The following is a 25,690-nucleotide window of genomic DNA, read 5'->3' as shown; positions in this document are numbered from 1 at the left end:
ATTCCCCCAGCCACACTAAACACACTCTCTGACAAGACGCTAGACACAGGACAAGCAAGCACCTCCAGGGCATACAGCGCGAGTTCAGGCCATGTGTCCAGCTTCAACACCCAGTAGTTGTAGGGGGCAGAGGCGTCACCGAGGACGGTCGTGCGATCGGCTACGTACTCCCTCACCATCCTTTTACAGTGCTCCCGCCAACTCACCCTTGACTGGGGAGCGGTGACACAGTCTTGCTGGGGAGCCATAAAGCTGTCAAAGGCCTTAGAGAGTGTTCCCCTGCCTGCGCTGTACATGCTGCCTGATCTCTGCGCCTCCCCTGCTACCTGGGCCGTGGAAATGCACCTTCGGCCACTAGCGCTGTCGGATGGGAAGTTTCCCATCAGTTAGTCCACCAGCGCCCTGTGGTATAGCATCATTCTCGAACCCCTTTCCTCTTCGGGAATGAGAGTGGAAAGGCTCTCCTTATACCGTGGGTCGAGCAGTGTGTACACCCAGTAATCCGTAGGGGCCAGAATGCGTGTAACGCGAGGGTCACGAGAAAGGCATCCTAACATGAAGTCAGCCATGTGTGCCAGGGATCCTCCTCCTCCTCCTCTGGCCATACACGCTGAAAGGATGACAGGCAAGCTGCATCTGTACCCTCAGCAGTGGGCCAAGCTGTCTCTTCCCCCTCCTCCTCATGCTCCTCCCTCTCCTCCTCCTCCTCCTCCTCCTCTGGCGATACACGCTGAAAGGATGACAGGCTAGCAGCATCTGTACCCTCAGCAGTGGGCCAAGCTGTCTCTTCCCCCTCCTCCTCATGCTCCTCCCTCTCCTCCTCCTCCTCCTCCTCCTCCTCTGGCCATACACGCTGAAAGGATGACAGGCTAGCAGCATCTGTCCCCTCAGCAGTGGGCCAAGCTGTCTCTTCCCCCTCCTCCTCATGCTCCTCCCCCTCCTCCTCAACACGCTGAGATATAGACATCAGGTTGCTCTGACTATCCAGCGACATACTGTCTTCCCCCGCCTCCGTTTCTGATTCCAAAGCGTCTGCCTTTATGCTTTGCAGGGAACTTCTCAAGAGGCATAGCAGAGGAATGGTGACGCTAATGATTGCAGCATCCCCGCTCACCATCTGGGTAGACTCCTCAAAGTTTCCAAAGACCTGGCAGATGGCTGCCAACCAGGCCCACTCTTCTGTAAATAATTGAGGAGGCTGACTCCCACTGCGCCGCCCATGTTGGAGTTGGTATTCCACTATAGCTCTACGCTGCTCATAGAGTCTGGCCAACATGTGGAGCGTAGAGTTCCACTGTGTGGGCACGTCGCACAGCAGTCGGTGCACTGGCAGATTAAGCCGATGTTGCAGTGTCCGCAGGGTGGCAGCGTGCATGTGGGATTTGCGGAAATGTGCGCAGAGCTGGCGCACCTTTCCGAGCAGGTACGACAAGTGGGGGTAGCTTTTCAGAAAGCGCTGAACCACCAAATTAAAGACATGGGCCAGGCATGGCACGTGCGTGAGGCTGCCGAGCTGCAGACCTGCCACCAGGTTACGGCCGTTGTCACACACGACCATGCCCGGTTGGAGGCTCAGCGGCGAAAGCCAGCGGTCGGTCTGCTGTGTCAGACCCTGCAGCAGTTCGTGGGCCGTGTGGCTCTTCTCTCCTAAGCTGAGTAGTTTCAGCAAGGCCTGCTGACGCTTGCCCACCGCTGTGCTGCCACGCCGCATGACACCGACTGCTGGCGACGTGCTGCTGCTGCTGACACATCTTGATTGCGAGACAGAGGTTGTGTAGGAGGAGGAGGAGGAGGGTGGTTTAGTGGAGGAAGCATACACCCCCGCAGATACCACCACCGAGCTGGGGCACGCAATTCGGGGGTTGGGTAGGACGTGAGCGGTCCCAGGCTCTGACTCTGTCCCAGCCTCCACTAAATTCACCCAATGTGCTGTCAGGGAGATATAGTGGCCCTGCCCGCCTGTGCTTGTCCACATGTCTGTTGTTAAGTGGACCTTGGCAGTAACCACGTTGGTGAGGGCACGTACAATGTTGCGGGAGACGTGGTCGTGCAGGCCTGGGACGGCACATCGGGAAAAGTAGTGGCGACTGGGAACTGAGTAGCGCGGGGCCGCCGCCTCCATCATGCTTTTGAAAGCCTCCGTTTCCACAAGCCTATACGGCAGCATCTCTAGACTGATCAATTTTGCAATGTGCACGTTTAACGCTTGAGCGTGCGGGTGCGTGGCGTCGTACTTGCGCTTGCACTCAAACAGTGGCGCTAGCGACGTCTGGACGCTACGCTGAGAGTCATTGCTGCATGGGGCCGAGGACAGCGGAGGTGAGGGTGTGGGTGCAGGCCAGGAGACTGTACTGCCTGTGTCCTCAGAGGGGGGTTGGATCTCAGTGGCAGGTTGGGGCACAGGGGGAGAGGCAGTGGTGCAAACCGGAGGCGGTGAACGGGTATCGTCCCACCTTGTGGGGTGCTTGGCCATCATATGCCTGCGCATGCTGGTGGTGGTGCCTCCCCAGCTGATCTTGGCGCGACAAAGGTTGCACACCACTGTTCGTCGGTCGTCAGGCGTCTCTGTGAAAAACTGCCACACCGTAGAGCACCTTGACCTCTGCACGGTGGCATGGCGCGAGGGGGCGCTTTGGGAACCAGTTGGTGGATTATTCGGTCTGGCCCTGCCTCTACCCCTGGCCACCGCACTGGCTCGGCCTGTGCCCACACCCTGACTTGGGCCTCCGCGTCCTCGCCCGCGTACACGTCCTATAGGCCTACCCCTACCCCTCAGCATGGTGTGTTAGCAGTAGTGCAGAAACAGAACGCTGTAATTAAATGTGCCGCTTATTGGCCTGTGGTTGGAGGCTGACTTCGTTTACGGAACGCCAGGAAATAATTTAGCGCACGCCTGCTGTAACACTTAGCTGGCTGCGTATTTATTTGTAGAACTACTACACCCAGCACACACAGACCCAGAACACTGAACACAGTGACAGGCAGGCCAAATAGATTTTTTGCCCAATATTTTTTAGAAAAGACCTACTGCGTATATTCAATCAATAATATATGTCTTCTGTCCCTGGAGTGTGTCACAGAACTGCAGAGTGTTGCACTGTTATTAACTGCAACAGAGCGGTGATTTCAGAGCCAGGAAATAATTTGGCGCACGCCTGCTGTAACACTTAGCTGGCTGCGTATGATTTTGTAGAACTACTACACCCAGCACACACGGACCCAGAACACTGAGCACAGTGACAGGCAGGCCAAATAGATTTTTTGCCCAATATTTTTTAGAAAAGGCCCACTGCGTATATTCAATCAATAATATATGTCTTCTGGCCCTGCCTACACACTTCTGTCCCTGGAGTATTACTGCAGGGCGCAATGCTCTGCACGGCCGATATACCAAAAAAAAAAAAAGTGCAACACTGCTAAAAGCAGCCTCCACACTACTGCACACGGTTAGATGTGGCCCTAAGAAGGACCGTTGGGGTTCTTGAAGCCTACAATAACTCCTAATGCTCTCCCTGCCTCCACACTTCTGTCCCTGGAGTATTACTGCAGGGGGCAATGCTCTGCACGGCCGATATACCAGAAAAAAAAAAAAGTGCAACACTGCAAAAATCAGCCTCCACAGTACTGCACACGGTTAGATGTGGCCCTAAGAAGGACCGTTGGGGTTCTTGAAGCCTACACTAACTCCTAACACTCTCTCTATAGCAGCTCCGGCACCAACAGCACTGTCCCTCAGCTATGTTACAACGCATCTGAGGCGAGCCGCGGGAGGGGCCGATTTTTATACTCGGGTGACACCTGATCTCCCCAGCCACTCACTGCAGGGGGGTGGTATAGGGCTTGAACGTCGCAGGGGGAAGTTGTAATGCCTTCCCTGTCTTTCAATTGGCCAGAAAAGCGCGCTAACGTCTCAGAGATGAAAGTGAAAGTAACCCGAACATCGCGTGGTGCTCGTTACGAGTAACGAGCATCTCGAACACGCTAATACTCGAACGAGTATCAAGCTCGGACGAGTACGTTCGCTCATCTCTAGTCGTCACAGAAATGTTTGATTGTTGAATGTACATCTTTCGAGCAAAGTGCGTCATTTAACAGATTGTCATGGAGACGCCAGGTGTGAAACCCTCTTTCAGCTGGAGATTTATTTAGGGCACCACAAACCGGGCATGATCAGACCACAGAAAAACATCTATGGAGCAGGAGGGTTTAAAATCTAATAGGCTGTGTGAAATAAATAAATAATCTATTCGGCTATAGCTGTTGTGTGCTACTGAGTGATGGCTGAAATCCTTGACTCCCGGATGTAACACCCTCCAGAAGTCAACGAGCTTCATTGAGGAGAGATCTTTCTTCAGTTTACGTGTTGCGGCAGAGGAGACATTGGACTTACCCGAGGATAAATCCATGAATGGATTACAGCAGAGATTAAAGTCGCCCCCAAGGATTATGCTGGAGCCTGCAGCAAATCTTGCCAATGCTTCCAGCATTCGTGATCCAAAGAAGACCTCAGCTTCGTTGAGAAAATATGCGTTAGCAAATGTATAGACTTTTGGGCCCACTTTAATTTTTAAAAATAGATATCGGCCTTTTGTATCAATCTCAGATGCAATATATTGATGAGGGAAGTTTCTGTGAAGGGCTATGGATACTCCACAGGATTTTTTCGTGGGATGAGAACTATGGTACCAGGTTGTATAGTGGTGAGACCTGCATTGTGGTATGTTGTTTGATTGGAAATGGGTTTCCTGCAATAAGGCTACCATTACTGCTTTTTTTGTTGAGGAATGCCAGAATTTGCCCCTTCTTCGCAGGCTTGTTTAATCCTCTGGCATTGTATGAACAAAAAGATATACAAGTCATGGTATCGGTATTTGGGCGAGAACCCTAGCTGTTTGAGCATAAGGTGGGAAGAAAGGAGGAAACTAAGGGTGGGTAGCGGGATATTTACATTCGGGTCAAGACCCAAAAACTCTAGTCTACACACTAGTCCAGAGCTAGCATTGTAGCAATGCATGTTGTCAACCCTAGGTGGGGGTAAAGAGGCAAGCAAGGGAGGAGCCCTGTCGTCGACTCCTTTATAATAAAATATGGAACACTTGTGGGTATATTGTTGCACATCAGGCAGGAATCATTAAAACTGCAATAGTTTGGTCAACAAGAGATTTTTCAAACCAAAAAGCTGAGAATTTTTCCAACATCAATAACTTTGCTTATGTGCCACTCAGGCAGGGAGGTCATAGGAAGTTCGAATGTGCTTAGGAATTTTGGTAGATCTCCCAGTGAGCGGAAGGTTGCAGATCTACCATCTTTTCTGGCTGTGAGTTGGAATGCGAAGCCCCACCGATATGGGATATCTTTCTCTTTTAGGTGTTCCAGTAGAGGTTTAAGAGCCCTGCATCACTGCAGCATGCGTTTAGCTAGGTGCGGAAGAACCAGTATGGGGAGGCCTTTATAATGGAGGTTTGGAGATTCCCGAGCGCTTCTCAGAATGGCATCTTTATCTTTATAGAAATGGATGCGGCAAATAATGTCCCTGGATCTTTTAGGGTCTGAAGGCTTGAGGCCCAGTGCTCTATGGATACAATCAATCTCTATAGGTTTATCTGGAGAACGTTGTAGCATGGCGCTGAAGAAGGCGTGTGCCCATGGTTCAATTTGAGTTGCAGTAACATCCTCTGGGAGGCCCTGGATACGGAGATTGTTTCTCTGATGCCTGTTTTCCAGATCATCAATGTGGGTCAATATGTCCACAATTTGAATGGATTTCGCTTGGATAGCCTGACTATGTGCTTCTATAATAGGCAAAACCAGTTCCTGGGACTCTTCTATGGTGGAGACCCTGTTCCCCATTTGCTGCATTTCCTTCTGAACAAGGGAGATGGCTTGCTTAGTAGATGCTGCGAGGTTTTGGAAGAAAATGTCTATCTCATTTCTAGTGGTAAGAGCTCTAATGTGAGCTTTCCAATCCCACTCTGAATCTTCAATGGGAGCTGCTGATGTAGCAGAGCTGGAGGGCTGCTTTGTAACTGCACTGTGTACAGGGGATGAGTCACTGGATAATGACCTCCCAGGGCTTGCTGGAGATACAGGGAACTGTGTGCTGATTAATCCTGGTGTGGATGTGAGGGGGAGATCACACTCCTTCCCCCTGCTATAGTTTTCTCCAGAGCCCTGGTGAGAGTCTGATCTTATCTCTTCAGAGCAGAGCTGAAGGGGAAGATAAGCACTCATGTGTCACACAAAATACAAAGAAGCAGCAGCACTTAGTCTTACACCATCTGGTACGAGGTGTGGGTCCTGTATGCAGGCTCCACTGGTCCCCCCACTTCTGGGACCCCAGTAGCAAGTGATTGTAGAAAAACAGAGCAGCACCACAGGCCTTCCAAAAAGCTGTTTTTATTTAATCCATAAAAATGGGGCAGCAACGTTTCAACTTATACAGAGTCTTTTTCAAGCACTCTCGTGTCGGCGCCATCTTGGGAGTTGAGTCCCGTTCTCTAGAGGCAGTGAAAAAGCTCTCCTGCTGCCTCTTTTCTCCTGCTGTCCTCTCTGCTGGTTTAGCAGAGTCTCTCCTGCGCTCCATGGTTTGTAATTCTGTTTGTGTAGAGCTGGAAGTTGCCTGATGTAGTGCTATGGAGCCGGTGTGTAGCAGGAGCTCAAGCTATGTGAGACCTACTCCACTGCCTGCAAGCCACCCCCCCCCCAAATTACATCTCTTTATAATATTTATTATATCACTGTGTCAAATAGCAGTGCATAATGCCTTATTATATGACTGACATTCTTTACTGTTTTATTTCTCTTTGTTCTTATACTTTGTATGTACTATAATTATTGTACGTCTTTCCTTTTTTTTTTTCAAAATATTTGAGAAATTTTCCAATACTTACAGTTGTATTAAGGATTTCTGCAACATACATTGCATATACAAAAGGAAACATTATGCTCAACTGATAAGCATTAGAGATGAGCGAACGTACTCGGATAGGCACTACTCGTCCGAGTAATGTGCCTTATCCGAGTACCGCTGTACTCGTGCAGAAAGATTCGGGACGCGCTGCAGAGCGGGGAGCTGCAGGGGAGAGCGGGGAGGAACGAAGGGGAGATCTTTCTCTCCTTCTCTCCCGGCCGCTCTGCCCCGCTCCCCGCTGCGACTCACCTGTCAGCAGCGGAGCGCCCCGAATCTTTGAGCACGAGTACAGCGGTACTCGGATAAGGCACATTACTCGGACGAGTAGTGCCTATCCGAGTACGTTCGCTCATCTCTAATAAGCATCTATGTTATTGAAATAATACAGAAGGAAATCAAAGTTATCTAGCATTTCTTTGCCTAAAATGTTTTTAATCCAGATGATTTTGGAGATATCCATTGAATCATAACTTAACTCAACATTGTAACAACACATATCATAACCATGGGTTCTAGATGTTATAGAATTTTTCTAATTATTAGATGTAGCATAATTTTTTTTCATAGGCATAATGATCGGCCGTTAGGTATACTAATTCTTTCAGATTGGGGGCGGCACAGGATTTCCATTTCCTTGTTATAATTATTTTAGCTGCTAGTAGGGAGTGGCAGACCTACTTTCTATTTTCCCTTGGGATGCAGTTGCACTCAATAAGCAGGAGGGTGAGCTGAGGAATGCATGCTATAGTGGTAACAGTTACATCTTTGATAACTTTTAAACTTCTTTCCAGAAGAGTTGTAACCAGGAACATCCCCCAAAGGATATGAAACAGCATCCAGGGGCTGTCCAACTCCAGTGCACATTCTCTCCAACATTTGTTGCTCCCTTCTGGAAGGCATCTCGCCAACTTTGAAGGAGTGCAATACCATCTAGTTGGGACCTTATAATGAGTCTGAAGGAGGTTGGCGGAAAGTGTGGATTTGTTCGCCTATTCAAATCAGACCAGCCATTGCTCTGGGGAAAATACTACATTCAGGTCCCATTCCTAACTCCCAATAAAAAGTGGATCTTTTTATTATCTCCCATACCCCCCCCCCCCCACGTAATAAGATTATAACATCTTTTAGTCAGAGAATTCCCCCGTGCAGTCCTCCCCTCTGGGAGGAATGCCAACAGTTTGGTTTTACATTAAATTTTTTCTAGGTGTGAGATGCGAAGGAAGGAGCATATCTAACCATATGTATACACATCAGTAGTATTTAGCATGTGTTTTTTCTTGAGTTTCTTAAAGGGTATTATATCCTGCTTATCAATGAGGTCTGTCATAAAGTTAATATCTCCCCTTCTCCAATTCTTAATATTTATGGCCGCCTGCAGACGGGCGGGTCAAATCCGGCGGCGAGGATTCTCGCCGCGGGACCCGACCCGAGCGCCTGCAGGGACCAGCGCGTACTCACCCACGCCCCACAGCTCCGGCTCTTTCATGTGCCGGCTGCCGGGCAGCGGGCGCATGCGCAGACCGGAGCCGGCGCTGGGTGAGTGACGTTTCTGTGCAGGGCTCCGCGAGCCCCGCACAGAAATAGGACATGCCACGGTTTGCTTGCTACGCGAGATTTCGAGCGGCCAAACTGCGGCCGTCTGCGTAGGATTGCGTTTGTTAACGCAATCCTATGGAGGCTTCCAGCGGCGGAAATTCCACGGGAAATCCCGCCGTGGAATTTCCGCTCGTGTGCAGTGGGCCTATATTAGGGATGAAATACTGAAGGGTCTCCAAATGTAACTTGAGGCATTTCCTATCAGAGAATGTTTTGAATTTATGCATACAGAGATTCCAGACTTGGAGGGTTGACAACATAATCTAATTCTCTCACTTCCTGATGTCATTTTATATAAATGAAACGTCCAGTTACAGCAAATGTCGACACATAATACCATATGGAAGCTGTATGCTTCCATTGCACCCTGTATCACATCCTGTATCCCAGCTAGAGATGGTACAACAGGGTACTAGAGCCTCTATGCCCATTCATATCACACATCTTGTATCCAAGCTAGAGGCAGTATAACAGGGTATTAGAACGTCCATGCCTGCCCGTATCACATCTTGTATACAAGCTAGAGGCGGCACAACAGGGTACTAGAGCCTCCATGCCTGCCCTTATCACATCTTGTATCCAAGCTAGAGGCGGTACAACAGGGTTCTAGAGCCTCCATGCCTGCCCGTATCACATCTTGTATACAAGCTAGAGGCGGTGCAACAGGGTACTAGAGCCTCCATGCCCGCCCTTATCACATCTTGTATCCAAGCTAGAGGCGGTACAACAGGGTACTAGAGCCCCCATGCCCACCTGTATCACATCTTGTATACAAGCTAGAGGCGGTACAACAGGGTACTAGAGCCCCCATGCCCACCTGTATCACATCTTGTATTAAAGCTAGAGGCAGCCCTACAGGGTACTAGAGTTCATCCTGCAAAAAAAGAAAAACAAGCACTCAGAGAATCCACTGATGGAAAAATAAAAAACGTAATGTCTCCTGGAATGCAGCGACTGAAAAGCAATACAATTAAAAAAAAAAAAAAGGGTGTTTAGTGTATTAATAAAAATACTGCATAAACTTAACCCCGTAAGGACATAGCCTATTTTGGGCATAGTCCTTTCGGGCAACGATTTTTGGCGATTTTCATCTGCATTTTTCAAAATCTATAACTTTATTTTTCTGTCGATGCGGCCATATAAGGGCCTTTTTTTTGCGTAGCGAACTGTAGTTTTTAACAGTGCAATTTTTGGGTACATAGACTATATTGTAAAACTTTCATTATTTTTTTATGATCTAAGGAAGAGAAAACGCATCAATTCTGCCATAGATTTTTTTTTAAAGTGGTAATTATGCAGCACAAATGACACACTACAGTTTTTCTGCAGGCTGGTACGGTTACAACGATACCAAAATTCTTATATATTTTTTAGGTTTTTCGACTTTTCCACAATAAAATCCCTTTTTTGGGAATTTCTTTTTTTTTTTAAATCGCTGCATTAAAAGTCCTGTAACTTTTTTATTTTTCCATGGATTTATTGTACGTGTCTTTACGGACACAACGATAACAAATATTTGGGATTTTTTAAAATGATAATATGAGAAAAAGCATTAAAAAAAGGGTTTAACTTTTTTTACATTTTTTTTGATGTATGTATGTATGTATGTATGTACGTACGTACGCACGCACGCACGCACGCACGCACGCACGCACGCACCATCTGTGTCCCCTTGGGGGACTTACACTGCAGCACTGAGGGTCGCTACAATAAGGCATTACAGGACTTCTCTCCTGCCATGCCTTATCGCTTACTACAGCGATCATAGGCAATGGCAATACAGGACGCCGGTATCTGGCGTCCTGTTGCCATAGCAACCAGCCGGGCTCTCTGCGATAACATCCCGAGAGCTGGCTGAAGTCACAGAGGGAGCGCGCTCCCTCTGTGAACCCTTTCAATGATGCGATCTACTTAGATCGCGTAAGGGAAGGGGTTAACAGCGGGGGTGCATCGGCAGGATAGCGCAAGATCTGCTATGACCTCGCGCTATCCCTATGACGTAAGGGTACGTCATTTTGCGGGAAGTACTCCACTGCCATGATGTACCCTTATGTCATGGGAAGGAAGGGGTTAAATAAACAACTTGTCATGCAAAAACAAGTCCTTAAAACAAACATGTCAACGAGAAAAAAAAAGTTCTGACCCCAGGAATGCACAAAAATAAAGACTTAGGGTGCATTCACACGAACGTATATCGGCTCAGTTTTCACGCCGAGCCGATATACGTTGTCTCTCTCTGCAGAAGGGGGAGGATGGGAGAGCCAGGAGCAGGAACTGAGCTCCTGCCCCCTTGCTGCCTCCTCTCCGCCCCTCTGCCCTATTTGCAATGGGGAGAGGCGGGACGGGGGCGGGGCTAACTCACGAAACTTAGCCCTGCCCCCGTCCCGCCTCCTTTCACTTCAAATAGTGCAGAGGGGCGGAGAGGAGGCAGAGAGGGGGCGGGAGCTCAGTTCCTGCTCCTGGGCTCTTCCATCCCCCCCCCCTGCACACGAGGACAACGTATATCGGCTCGGCGTGAAAACCGAGCCGATATACGTTCGTGTGAATGCACCCTTAAATATTGGTTACTCATTAGTGCCTAAACTAGGCCAGTCATGAAGGAGTTAAAGGCAGGCATTTACTGCTGGTCAGTGAGCTTAGACATGGAGGGTTACTGGATGAACTTCATGTAAATCTTACCTCAGTAAGGCCTCCCTCCCACGAACGGATTTACGCTGCGTAAATCCGCGGCAAAAATCCGCTGCGTTGCCCCCTGCTATTAGGTTCTATTGAACCTAATAGCACAATGCTCACGATGCGTAATTCCACCGCGGAATTACGCACCGTGAAATCTCCCGTTCTCACCCGCAGCATGTTCTATTTGCCGCGGGTGTACGCGCTGACGGCTTCCATTGCAGTCAATGGAAGCCGTCCGTTCACGCTATCTCCCGCTGCAACCAGCGGAAGATAGCATGAAAAAACGCTTCCCCGCCTACCGCCGCGCGTCATGTGACGCGGTGGGCATGTCACATGACGCGACGGCAGTGGGCGGGGAAGCGTCTTCACGCTATCTTCCGCTGGTAAGTATGGGGTCTCTGGGGGGCGCCGTGACCGGCTTCACTGCGGAATATTACGCGGCGGAGCCCGTCACGCTCGTGGGAAGGAGGCCTAACTCTACTAGTTTGGGGGACTCCCAGCACACAAAGGGGTCCTCCTCCCGGGAGCTGGCAGCACATGGTTAACTACCTGAGCCGGGTGGCTCTGCTGTCTCTTTCAGGGACCTCTAATGATGTTACACTCATGTGGCCAGTCATGTGACCAGCCTGTGGGAGGAGCCAATCGGGAGTTTACTGCAAGACTGACTCACTGACTTACTCAATCACTCACTCCCCGATGTCATAGAAATGTGAAATTTGGCATGAGCATTGATTATGTCATAAATAGGAAAAGCTAATGGGTCCCAACTCGATTATTCAATTCTAAGCACAAAAGAATTAGCGTCCACATTTTACGTACGTACCCTGGTTCCCCAAAAATAAGACGCGTCTTATATTAATTTTTGCTCCCAAATATGCGCTATGTCTTATTTTCAGGGGGTGTCTTATTTTTCAATGAAGAAGAATTCACATTTATTGTTTAACAAAAAAAATGAACATTTATTACCGTATATACTGCACAGTACCGTAGTTGTCACCACAAACCAATATAGCTAGACAAACTGTGAAAACAAAGCAAAAATTACTCAATGACAGTCATGTCATCATTTTCTGGCACATCATCATAAACATCTGAACCCGGAATCTCCTGCTGAATTTCTTGACACTCCATTTCTTGTAAAATCTTCGGGCCAAAGCAGGCAGGTTTTTGCCCCAGGAATCTTCCACGATTCCTTTCTTGTACTCAACGGAATAGCTCTTTCTTTTTGCACTCATGTTTAGGGGTAAAAATATACGGTAGCAACACTGTTTATTTCTTGTACTTTAGACTCTTCAGCAAAAAAGCAGACACCCCCTATTGAATCAAAATGACACACTGTTTACCTGGCTCCCACACACTGTCTGGAGACTGTAATGCTCACCCCCTAAGGCTGGAAATACACTCTGTGAGAACTCAGCCTTAAGAATCACACATATGGTTGCCTGACTCACACACAGAGCCATAAAAAAAAGTAACGTACCTGCAGACAGAAGTTCCTGTACCACTTGTAAGCAGGGATGGTATTGCAGCTTCCGGCCACCAGAGGGAGCTCATCACAGCAGACGTGTGCAGCAGCAACAGGATGACACGGTACTATGGAGTTTTCCAGCCAGCAAGGGGAGCTTACAACAACAGCACAATCGTACAGCACAGAGGGGGTAGGAGACAACGGGGATGGCAGCAGGGGACAGGCCTCTTGACTTGCCTGCACACTTTAGTATGCCTTATTATCAGGATGTGTGTTATATTAGCGATTTCTGCAAATTTCTTAATGTGTCTTATTTTCGGGGAAACTCGGTAATCTAATTCTCTCACTACCTGATGTTATTTTATATAAAGGAAACTCCGCATGGTTGCCTCCACGTGGTGTTTCCTGGGTAACGCAAAGAACCATGCAAAATGGTGAACATATGTTTTTCCACGACTTCATAAGATTTTCCGTGTGAACACCAGATAAACACCAGTATCAAATTACCTCGGGTGAAGCCGGGTATATCAGCTAGTACTAACTACATATCACATTGCCAGGAAGATTCTAGACCTGGACACAAACACACAGGTTCCATTTTTGCATTGTGGTCGCTCTGCCTCGACTGCTGTCCAGCTTAGCACTTGGTGTCGGTATTAACAGAGTTAAACATTTAACACATAATAACCATAATGTTGTGCTTCTGTGTGAATATATCATTATGAACAAAGTGTCTGATTTTGCCCAGGGTTTTATAATGTTGTGAGAAAAATTAGAAAACATAAATAGTTCTAGCTTCCAAGTCCGGTGTCAGTTGTCAGTAAACCACAACACAACATGGGAGCATTATTACAGAATGCAAATGACTTAATAAGGGAATGACTGACTGATCGCTGTTTAAGGCCGGCCTCACACAGGCATATAAGACTCGATGCAACGTATTTACACTATGTAGGAGGATTTCGCCTCACATATTGGCGTGTTTTACTGTACTTTTTGCGCAGAACATGTTCATTTGCGTGTGGTAGATGAATATGCCCCAATTTAAATGACTATTCAGCCTAATGAGTTCCAGATGAGTTTTTGTCACAGAATAGTGCAGAATATTGTGCATTCTGTTGTGCATTGCACTCGTATCTGTGTACCCCTCATAGCTTTTATGTGCAAATGTGGTTGTATTTTTTTGTGCACCCGAGAAATGTGTCAAAGAACCTATTGACATCAATGGGTTCTGTTTTCTGTATATTGCCCGCATCCAAATACGCTCATGTGAAGCATGCCGAGGGTGAACGAATAGCGAATGAGCTAACGATGATTTTCATACCTGCATAAAATCAATGTTAGTTTAGGATATTATTTCCATAGGAAATAATGTAAATCCAATTATTTGGTTCTAAACGTTCCAAAAAACACACCAAACCCCATTTAATAGAGAATAACTCTGGTCTTTAACCCCTTCCCTCCCCATGACTTAAGGGTACTTCCTGGGAGCGGGGTACTTCCCGCAAAATGACGTACCCTTACGTCATGGGGATAGCGTGAGATCATAGCAGATCTCGCGCTGTCCTGCAGCCGGAGTCGGCTGTCACTAGTAGACAGTGGGGGTAGAAATAGGAAAATCCCGCAGCACACCTAACACATGCACTTCAGTGCAGAGGTTCCAGTCTGTATATGCCAAGCCACCAGTGGGGTTATGAACCAAACCCCAAATAAATGCAATGGTATCCAAGGAGGCGGCAGCATCAACGGTGTAAAGATAGTAAAAAAAGGATTTTATTGCTCCATAAAATGGCGACGTTTCGACTTAATCTAAGTCTTTTTCAAGCCTGGCTTGAAAAAAATAGCCCTCATAGAGCTCCGTCCATGGAAAAATAAAAAAGTTACAGGACTTTGAATGCAGTGAGTTTAGAAAAAAAAAATAATTTCCAAAAAAGGGTTTTTATTGTGGAAAAGTGAAAAAAACCTAAAAAAATATAAGAATTTTGGTATCGTTGTAACCGTACCAACCCGCAGAAAAAAATGTAGTGTATCATTTATGCTGCATAATTAACGTTTTTTTTTTAAAAAAAAATCTATGGCAGAATTGATGCGTTTTCTCTCCCTTCGATCATAAAAAAAAAATAATAAAAGTTTTACAATGAAGTCTATTTACCCAAAAATGGTACCAATAAAAACTACAGTTCGCTATGCAAAAAACAAGCCCTTATACGGCCGCGTAGACGGAAAAATAAAAAAGTTATGGCTGTTGAAAAATGGAGATGAAAATCTACCAAAAATCGTTTGGTCCTCAACGCCAAAATAGGCCATGTCATTAAGGGGTTAATACCAAAAACAATACTGAATGAATATAAAACACAGCTGTAAAGAATAAATTAACATTTAACAGGTTTTTGGACATTTAGCATACAGTGCTTTGACAAAGGAATGCAGGGACATCATTATAGCAGTACGTATCACTGTGTTATCTGTGCTTTGACATAGGACTGCAGTATTTGCAAACGTTTCTTTTCTGTACTGTACTAATCCATACAGTACAGTGGGGATTCAAGAGGCAGGCAGCGTTCAGCCGGCACTGTGTGGATTCAGCTGCTGTACTGTGTCAGGGGGCAGGCAGACACAGCAATGTTCAGCCAGCACTGTGCAGAGTAGAGGGGGAGGAGTAGGCGCGCGCTGATGCAGGAGAAGCAGGAAGTGACCGGCATCAGCTGCGTTCCGGCTCCTTGAGCGGCGCCCGTGGTCATGGAGCGGTCGACACCCTTATCTGAGGAATGCAACTTTATTTGAGGGACCGCCGCTGCTCTGACACATCGACTTTAGTTGAAAACAGCGTTACTTAAGAGCAATGTTACTCAAGGGTTTACTGTACACCCGGTGGTCTAAAGCAGAGAAGAGGTTAATAGGCAGAAGCGGTCACAAGGCCATGTGGTATTTACCAGAAATACCAGATGGGCAGGCTGGCCCTGCAGCCAGCTGATATGTACAGCTGATAATTGTGACTTATCACAATGTATGTGACAGATGGACAACAATAGTAAGGCCGCCATTTATAGAGCTTATAACGGAGCAATCGGCGTCTCACCACCGGCAGATCTCACCTGCTTCAACACATCTCATACCCAGAACTATAAGTCCCATCATCCACACAGACATGTACACAGAGGCTCCATTACACTGGTATAATAACCCTTTATGATGGGACTGATGGCTGAAAACGTCTTTGGATGAAGCTGCTGCAGGCTGATATTTAGTGTCATTTTCTCGGCAGTTGTCGGTGCAGTTATTGGACATGTTGTCAGGTATAATGCTGTATCCGGTCCGGTGTGTGATGTGTGGGGAGAAAAGAGATGTCTCTTACCTGAACATTTCACTCTCAGATATGTAGAAGGATATAAACCACTATATGTATAATATTTACACTGTGACCAGGATGACTCTTCTCCTCTACATTGTATAGACAACGCCCTCCTGGCATCATCCACAAATATCCCTCCTGTGGTCACACGATGTTGTGCACTTATGGTGTTACATCCCAGCTCTCGGCAAACCACATTAGCAAAGACTTCTCTGTTGCGTGTTCTATAATCCACTCCCCGCCATTCTCCATTATATCTCACTTCCACTAATCCTTCACATTCTGTGTCTCCTCCAGAAAGTCTCACTGGAACTGTAAAAATAAACAGAAATTAATATAAAAATCCATGAATCTAAGGAAATAATAATATAACAGCGCTCGTCTCACAATGACATCGCCTCTCCATATGCCCAATAAGCACAATGCACATTTTAGAGGGGTGACTAGCACTTGGGGTCCCTCTCTATTGGCCAGAATGAAGAGGGGCACCTGGTGGATCTGGTGAGTTCTGCATCACATGGGTGACAATTCATCGGTACCCCTAGACGTGGCTCCCAGAGATCGCAGCTGATTGTTGTGGACTAGAGAAGCCAGAGCCAAGTTCTTCTTATAACAGCAGTCTTCATGAGAGAATCCCTGAGAGCAGCGACCAATAGTAATATCTCTTACACCCCACATACCAGGAGTATCTTCTACACCATCAAGTCACGATGTATATTTGTGTAGACAATGAGAGTATACAGGGGGTCCCAAAAGGGTCTACACACTGCAACATGGAAAATATATGCAGAAAAGCTTTATTACTAGACTATGGGCTCCCGCACACAGGCGCGACTGCCTGCCAATTTGTGGCCGCAAAATCTGCGTTTAGAATGTGCAGCGAATAGAACGCATTGATTTCAAGGCTTCCTACACACAAGGTTTTGTTCTGGGCGCATTTCGAGTACAGGGAAAAAAATGGGATATGCTCTATTGTGGACCAAAGGTCGCATCTGCACAGAATGGCGCACTGAAATGCACATTTTCATTCAGAAAAGCAGATAAACCCAGGACTAAGTAGGGTGGCCCACCTGCAAGGACCGCGCCGATGTGAGTGGGTCCAGGAGTGCAAGAAAGTATAGTAAAATGCGCCGCTACAGGTGTAATAGCACACAGCTGCGCTCCCTGCATAGCACATATACGTCACAATATCATGAGCATTTATGCCCATGTGCAGCCACCCAAAAATTGAATTTACACAGGCAATATTCCCGTGCATGTTCCCTCCACATATGATATGGAATTTGCATAGGAAAAGAACCTATTCTTTTCAATGGGCTAAGTTTATATGAGCAATTTTTCGCTCACACCAATAGAAACATTTCATCATGTCCTATTTCTGTATGATTCCGTTGCGAGAATCACCAATTCTTTATGGGAGCGTGAAAAAAAATGCATCACAGAAGGGGAAATCAAGAATTAAAAACAATCACAGAAAACGGCCGTTACTTACTGACTGAGGAGTGCATATAGATGCATCCTTCTCTCACCATGCAGGTAGCTGACTACCAAATGGAGGAGCCAATAACACCTGTGCAGGACACCGATGAGACAGCCACTCACACTGCCTCCTGATAATGAGGGGGGTGGATGCTTGGTGTACACTCCCACACATAGTGTATACAGGGTGCCAGACCATTCTGATATATGTAGTTCACCATGCAGACCAGCAACCTATTAATGACGCCATGATAATTCGGCGGGTTGCCCTGCATATCCATCAGTAAACCACATTGGTACTGCCACCCTGGGCTCCCCCTGGAGTCTTAATGCCACACTGCATGTGAATGATAGATAGTAAATGCAAGGCATTGGTTGAATGCTGGCCAAGATACATGCGCCCACTTACCACTTCACGGTTCCTTGCGTTGTAGTGGGTCCCTACACTAATATAAATGCATCACAGAAGGGGAAATCAAGAATTAAAAACAATCACAGAAAATGGCCGTTACTTACTGACTGAGAAGTGCATATAGATGCATCCTCCTCTCACCATGCAGGTAGCTGACTACCAAATGGAGGAGCCAATAACACCTGTGAGGGCACCGATGAAACACCCACTCACACTGCCTCCTGATAATGAGGGGGGTGGATGCTTGGTGTACACTCCCACACATAGTGGATACAGGGTGCCAGACCATTCTGATATATGTAGTTCACCATGCAGACCAGCAACCTATTAATGACGCCATGATAATTCGGCCGGTTGCCCTGCATATCCATTAGTGAACCACATTGGTACTGCCACCCTGGCATCTATATGCACTCCTCAGTCAGTAAGTAATGGCCATTTTCTGTGATTGTAAAAAAAATGGCATCGCACCCATGCCACGTGATTTGCATGTGAATGTGATGCGCTTTCTCCCATTTCGGTGATTAGAGTAACATGCATAGCACAATGATGTGAATCAGATGTTTTTGACATGTAAATGCATTACAGAAGCCTAAAAATGGCAGGTTTACAAGTGCAATAAAGATCTGACTGTCTTCGCCCCGTGTATATAAAGCCTTACATAGAAAGCAAAGAATGTCTAATATTTACACCTACAGAGACAAGATTATGCTACGCATTGCCACCTAAATTCAATTCAGGTGTTATAAAAAAAACACTGATCACTGTTGAAGTGTATACATTTTTTGGGACACCCTATATACACAACGGACGGAGCATTGCTTTCTGGATGCGGGGCTTGAAATCCCCGCCTCCAGAAATCTAATGCTCTGATTGGCTAACTCAGAGCGGCGTCAGCCACTAAAAACCGGCGCTGCATTAGCCAATCACAGCCATTCAGTTACATCATTGAATGGCTGTGATTGGCCCCTCTACACTGGCGTTCGGCTCAGCTAAGCATTACCCCTTCTGTGTTCCATTTTCAAGAGCTGACAAATGGAAATCAAAATGTTTGTTTTGTTTTTCACTGATTTGAATGGGTTTTATAAAAAAGGAAGAATTTCCGTTTTGTTTCTGCTTTAGGGCGAGCACCCACTGGCGTTTTTTACCTGCGTTTTGCGTTTTTCCTGCACAGGCATAGAGATAACATGTGTTCCTGTCCACTGGCGTTTTTTTTGCGTTGCGTTTGCGTTTTTAACATAGGAACTGTCAGTGGCATATGTGTCCCTATTTTTCTCCTAATGCACCCTTGAATGTCAATGGAAATTAACGGAAAAGCCGCGAAAACGCCGCGAAAAACGCCACGAAAAACGCGCGGAAAAATCGCGGGAAACGCGGCGAAAACGCCAGTGGGTGCTCGCCCTTAATCCAATCTGTTTCATATCTGTTTTTTCAAATGGAACAAATAGGGCGGTCAGCTAAAGCCAGTGTGGACAAGTCCTTAGTAAGTCAGTAAATCAGAATTACTGTCTTTTGTTTTATAGTGATGGTTGACGACACTCAGGAACACATCCACAGCATCGTCTTCATTTAAAATCCTGCTTCATCAGTCTTAATTGTTTCAAAGCGCAGCTATTTTCATTCCGTATTACATATTTCACATTGCAAGACATCCAAACACACATCTGGCCATCTGGTCTCTAACTAAACATTCTGCAATGCCCTTGCTACCAGGCCTACTGTAACAGAACATCATCACAAACAAGCTGGTTTGTGTACTATCACAGAGGTTCCTGTTACAAGTGTGTCTCTGCCCAGATCTGAAACTCACCCTTCTCTTACTGAGCCCTGACAGGCGTTAATTGACCTGCTATTTCCAACAGAGAGAAAAGCCCTCCCTGCTACACAGACTGCCTAAAATGCCTAGAACATCAGTGGTCATCGAAGCAGATGTGCTGCTGCGGCTGCAAAAAACAATCTATATATATAAAGCTGAAAGCCCTCACTGACTGACTGACTCACTGACTCGCCAAAAGTTCTCCAACTTCCCGATATCGTAGAAACATGAATTTTGGCACGAGCATAGATTATCTCCAAAATAGGAAAAGTAATTGGGTCCCAACTCGATTATTCAATTCTAGCGCAAAAGAATTGGCGTCGAAATTTTACGTACGTAATCTAAATCTGTCACTTCCCAATGCCTTAGAAACTTAAAATTTGGCACGGGCATTGATTATGTCATAAATAGGAAAAGCTAATGGGTCCCAACTCGATTATTCAATTCTATGCGCAAAAGAATTGGCGTCAAAATTTTACGTGCGGAATGTAATTTTTTCACTTTCCGGTGTCATAGAAACGTGAAATTTGGCACGAGCATTGATTATGTCATAAATAGGAAAAGCTAATGGGTCCCAACTCCATTATTCAATTCTATGCGCAAAAGAATTGGCGTCGAAATTTTACGTGCGGAAGGTAATTTTTTCACTTTCCGGTGTCATAGAAACGTGAAATTTGGCACGAGCATTGATTATGTCATAAATAGGAAAAGCTAATGGGTCCCAACTCCATTATTCAATTCTATGCGCCAAAGAATTGGCGTCAAAATTTTATGTACGTAATCTAAATCTGTCACTTCCCAGTGCCTTAGAAACTTAAAATTTGGCACGCGCATTGAATATGTCATAAATAGGAAAAGTTAATGGGTCCCAACTTGATTATTCAATTCTATGCGCAAAAGAATTAGCGTCCAAATTTTACGTACGGAATGTAATTTTCTCACTTTCCGGTGTCATAGAAACAGGAAATTTGGCATGAGCATTGATTATGTCATAAATAGGAAAAGTTCATAGGTCCCAACTCGATTATTCAATTCTATGCGCAAAAGAATTGGCGTCAAAATTTTACGTACGGAATGTAATTTCTTCCCTTTCCGGTGTCATAGAAACAGGAAATTTGGCATGAGCATTGATTATGTCATAAATAAGAAAAGCTAATGGGTCCCAACTCGATTATTCAATTCTATGCGCAAAAGAATTGGCGTCAAAATTTTACGTGCAGAATGTAATTTTTTCACTTTCAGGTGTCATAGAAACGGGAAATTTGGCACGAGCATTGATTATGTCATAAATAGGAAAAGCTAATGGGTCCCAACTCGATTATTCAATTCTAGCGCAAAAGAATTGGCGTCAAAATTTCACGTGCGGAATGTAATTTTTTCACTTTCCGGTGTCATAGAAACTTGAAATTTGGCACGAGCATTGATTATGTCAGGAATAGGAAAAGCTAATGGGTCCCAATTCGATTATTCAATTCTAGCGCAAAAGAATTGGCGTCAAAATTTTACGTACGGAATGTAATTTTTTCACTTTCCGGTGTCATAGAAACTTGAAATTTGGCACGAGCATTGATTATGTCAGGAATAGGAAAAGCTAATGGGTCCCAACTCGATTATTAAATTCTAGCGCAAAAGAATTGGCGTCAAAATTTTACGTGCGGAATGTAATTTCTTCCCTTTCCGGTGTCATAGAAATGGGAATTTGGCACGAGCATTGATTATGTCGTAAATAGGAAAAGCTAATGGGTCCCAACTTGATTATTCAATTCTACGCGCAAAAGAATTGGTGTCCAAATTTTACGTATGTAATCTAATTCTCTCACTTCCTGATGTCATTTTATATAAAGGAAACGTCGCATGGTTACCTCCCCGTGGTGTTTCCTGGGTAACGCAGAGAACTATGCAAAATGGTGAACATATTTTTTTTCCTCAGTATCTCTAAAGTAACCACGACTTCATAAGCTTTTCCGTGTGAACACCAGATAAACACCAGTACCAAATTAACTCGGGCGAAGCCGGGTATATCAGCTAGTTATAATATATATTGTAGACATGTGCAAGAAAAAGTACTGGAGGGAGTGTACATTTTACCCAGATGCTTAGCCTGGGTAAAATAAGGCCCCAGTCCCAGTGTTCGTTCTGGGTTCCATTGAACTCAGCTGGGTCTACTGAGGTATTCACTGGGACATGAAAGGCTGTTAGTTCAGGCAGTCGGAGTCAGACGTTAGCACATCTACCTGGTGGACTTCTGCTGTTTGCTGACCATTGTGGAACGTTAGTAGTAAGTGAGAGTACTGCTGTTTAGTTAGCGTCTTTATGGGCAAGCGTTTGTTTTGTCGATCGCACAAAGTGTATGTGCTGCCAGGGGTGATTATTTTCTTGGATATTCAGAGATAACAGAAAACTCAGTGAAAAACAAAGTTATTCAGACTTTTACATGGACTGAGTGTGCCGCTGTGTCGTCGCTGACCCCACCCCCACACAGACATTTACACAGTATGCATACATGAATATTTGTTATAAAATTGACAGAATATTATGTAGTTTGGGACACCAATATACAAGGAAGTCATGACGGAGCAGAAACCAAATTTATAAAGGGAGAGGGGAGACTGCAGGGCCTGAAAGGTTATATAATTGGGGTGATTGCCCTCTGTTAGCATTCTTCTGTATTTCCTATAGACATAAATATCACACACATGCATGGCCACCTCTTCACTGGCTCCTATCGAGACTGTGAGGGTGATGGATCTGCATTCTCCTGTGGATACTGTAGGCCATAAATATTTAAAATGGGGATATTACAACAACTCCATTTTAGCTATAGCATCTAGTAATGAGGCCTCATTCACACTAGTGTTTTATCGGGGCTATAAAATGCTGGGTGAAAATTGCGACCATCTGAAGCATTGGATTGCGATGCATTAGTTCAGATGGGCAATTTTCCAGCGAGTAAAAGCGCTGGTTGGATAAGATAGAGCATAGGCTGCAGATTCTAGCCGTCTGCCATGACGAGCGGCCAAAGCATAGGACTTGTCCTATCTTACGGCCAGGATACGCTGCCGATTCCCATAGACTTATGAGAGCCGGCAGAAAATAGGAGAGGGAGGGAGGTTAGCAGTGGCTGGGCGAATGTAAAATCACATACGCTCGTGTGAAAGAATCCTAAAGAGGAGAAAAGTCAACTAGGGACATTTATTAAACAATTTACAGCAGAATTCTGGCAAAGAAAAGATGCAAATTTTTGCACAAGCCCCACTAGCACAAACATTTTGTGACTTTTCTTTCTGAAAAGCGGGCAGAAATTTTCAGGAGGGGGCATGGCTGCCCCAAGCCAACAGTTTTATGTGTAATCTACGCCAGTATCTGGTGTAAATTATGTCAGAAATGTATGCTAGGTCAGACGCGGCATATACTTCTGTGTAGGTGGACAGAGATGCATCTAATACATGAAAGGCATACACCTCTTTATGAAACAGGTGCAACGTGCTCCTGAGAGTTATACTAAGGGACCTGTCACACAGGAAGGAATTACACTGCAAGACGCAGCCAAATCTGTAGCTGCGGAATTCCACACGAAAATCTGCACGACTTATTGTAGACTTTGATACAGAATTAAAGGCTGGTTTTAAGTCAATTTCAATTCTGCATCAAAATCTGCAGGCGGCCTGTAAACAGTAAACAAGTGTAAAAATCCATGTAAGTTGTAACGTTGGACATTGGAGTATTTCAAAAGTTTTGGTATCAGAGGTGGTAACAGGAAGAATACAGGTTATTTAACACCCAGGTTCTAACTGCTCAGATAGTATAATGCTTTTTGTGTAGAGAGTAGAAGACAATCCTCATCGTGTCACATGAAGGAGAATAGAGAGAGAAACGTTACCCCTAGAGATGAGCGAGCACCAAAATGCTCGGGTGCTCGTTACTCGAGACGAACTTTTCGCGATGCTCGAGGGTTCGTTTCAAATAACGAACCCCATTGAAGTCAATGGGCGACCCGAGCATTTTTGTATATCGCCAATGCTCGCTAAGGTTTTCATTTGTGAAAATCTGGGCAATTCAAGAAAGTGATGGGAACGACACAGCAATGGATAGGGCAGGCGAGGGGCTACATGTTGGGCTGCATCTCAAGTTCACAGGTCCCACTATTAAGCCACAATAGCGGCAAGAGTGGGGCCCCCCCAACAACTTTTACATCTGAAAAGCCTTCATTAGCAATGCATACCTTAGCTAAGCACTACACTACCTCCAACAAAGCACAATCACTGCCTGCATGACACTCCGCTGCCACTTCTCCTGGGTTACATGCTGCCCAAACCCCCCCCCCCCCCCCCCACGACCCACTGTCCACAGCGCACACCAAACTGTCCCTGCCCAGCCTTCAGCTGCCCTCATGCCACGCCACCCTCATGTCTATTTATAAGTGCGTCTGCCAGAGGAACCGCAGGCACACACTGCAGAGGGTTGGCACGGCAAGGCAGCGACCCTCTTTAAAAGGGGCGGGGCGATAGTCCACAATGCTGTACAGAAGCAATGAGAAATCCAATCCTGTGCCACCTCCATCTGGAGCTGCACACGTGGGCATAGCAATGGGGAACCTATGTGCCACACACTATTCATTCTGTCAAGGTGTCTGCATGCCCCAGTCAGACCGCGTTTTTTTATAAATAGTCACAGGCAGGTACAACTCCGCAATGGGAATTCCGTGTGCACCCACAGCATGGGTGGCTCCCTGGAACCCACCGGCGTTAGATAAATATATCCCATTGCATTGCCCATCACAGCTGAGGTAATAAATTCATGTTTAATGCAGGTGGGCTTCGGCCCACACTGCATACCCCAGTCAGACTGGGGTTCTTTAGAAGTGGACACATGTAGTTACAACTCCATGTGGACCGACAGCATGGGTGGGTGCCACGAAGCCACCGGCGGTAGATAAATATATCCCATTGCATTGCCCCTCACAGCTGAGGTAATAATGTCATGTTTAATGCAGGTGGGCTTCGGCCCACACTGCATGCCCCAGTCAGACCGGGGTTCTTTAGAAGTGGACACATGCAGTTACAACTCCCTGTGGACCCACAGCATGGGTGGCTCCCTGGAACCCACCGGCTGTAGATTAATATATCCCATTGCATTGCCCATCACAGCTTAGGTAAGAATGTCATGTTTAATGCAGGTGGTCTTCGGCCCACACTGCATGCCCCAGTCAGACCGGAGTTCTTTAGAAGTGGACAGATGCAGTTACAACTCCGTGTGGACCAACAGCATGCGTGGGTGCCAGGAAGCCACCGGCGGTAAATAAATATATCCCATTGCAGTGCCCAACACAGCTGATGTTACGTCAGCTGTAATGCAGGTGGGCAAAAAATTAATTGGATTACACTAGGCGAGGGCCCAAAAAAATTGGTGTACCAACAGTACTAATGTACCTCAGAAAAATTGCCCATGCCCAACCAAGAGGGCAGGTGAAACCCATTAATCGCTTTGCTTAAAGGGGTTGTCCCGCGGCAGCAAGTGGGGTCATACACTTCTGTATGGCCATATTAATGCACTTTGTAATGTACATTGTGCATTAATTATGAGCCATACAGAAGTTATAAGAAGTTTTATACTTACCTGCTCCGTTGCTGGCGTCCTCGTCTCCATGGTGCCGACTAATTTTCGGCCTCCGATGGCCAAATTAGCCGCGCTTGCGCAGTCTGGGTCTTCTGCTGTCTTCTATGGGGCCGCTCGTGCAGAATGCCGGCTCCGTGTAGCTCTGCCCTGTCACGTGCCGATTCCAGCCAATCAGGAGGCTGGAATCGGCAATGGACCGCACAGAAGAGCTGCGGTCCACGGAGGGAGCAGACCCCGGCGGCCATCTTCAGCAGGTGAGTATGTAGACGCCGAACCGCCGGGATTCAGGTAAGCGCTGTGCGGTTTGTTTTTTTAACCCCTGCATCGGGGTTGTCTCGCGCCGAACGGGGGGGGGGGGGGGGGGG

The 25,690-nt window shown here is 46.3% G+C and overlaps 1 protein-coding gene across 1 annotated transcript in view; it reads right to left on the bottom strand.

Annotated features, from left to right (window-relative positions):
- LOC136633510 (scavenger receptor cysteine-rich type 1 protein M130-like) overlaps positions 1 to 25,690 on the bottom strand; it is a 204,910-nt gene that overhangs the window by 154,985 nt on the left and 24,235 nt on the right. The window contains exons 2-5 of the mRNA XM_066609271.1: positions 16,006 to 16,314; positions 6,891 to 6,907; positions 5,448 to 6,207; positions 4,391 to 4,510 (exon numbers count right to left, since the gene is read on the bottom strand). Coding sequence (XP_066465368.1) covers positions 4,391 to 4,510; positions 5,448 to 6,207; positions 6,891 to 6,907; positions 16,006 to 16,314 — 1,206 coding nt within the window. The remainder of the gene's footprint in view (positions 1 to 4,390; positions 4,511 to 5,447; positions 6,208 to 6,890; positions 6,908 to 16,005; positions 16,315 to 25,690) is intronic.

The sequence above is a fragment of the Eleutherodactylus coqui genome, chromosome 6, assembly GCF_035609145.1.
Source record: "Eleutherodactylus coqui strain aEleCoq1 chromosome 6, aEleCoq1.hap1, whole genome shotgun sequence".
In the NCBI taxonomy this organism is placed as follows: domain Eukaryota; kingdom Metazoa; phylum Chordata; class Amphibia; order Anura; family Eleutherodactylidae; genus Eleutherodactylus; species Eleutherodactylus coqui.
This window is presented reverse-complemented; position numbering and strand designations above follow the sequence as displayed.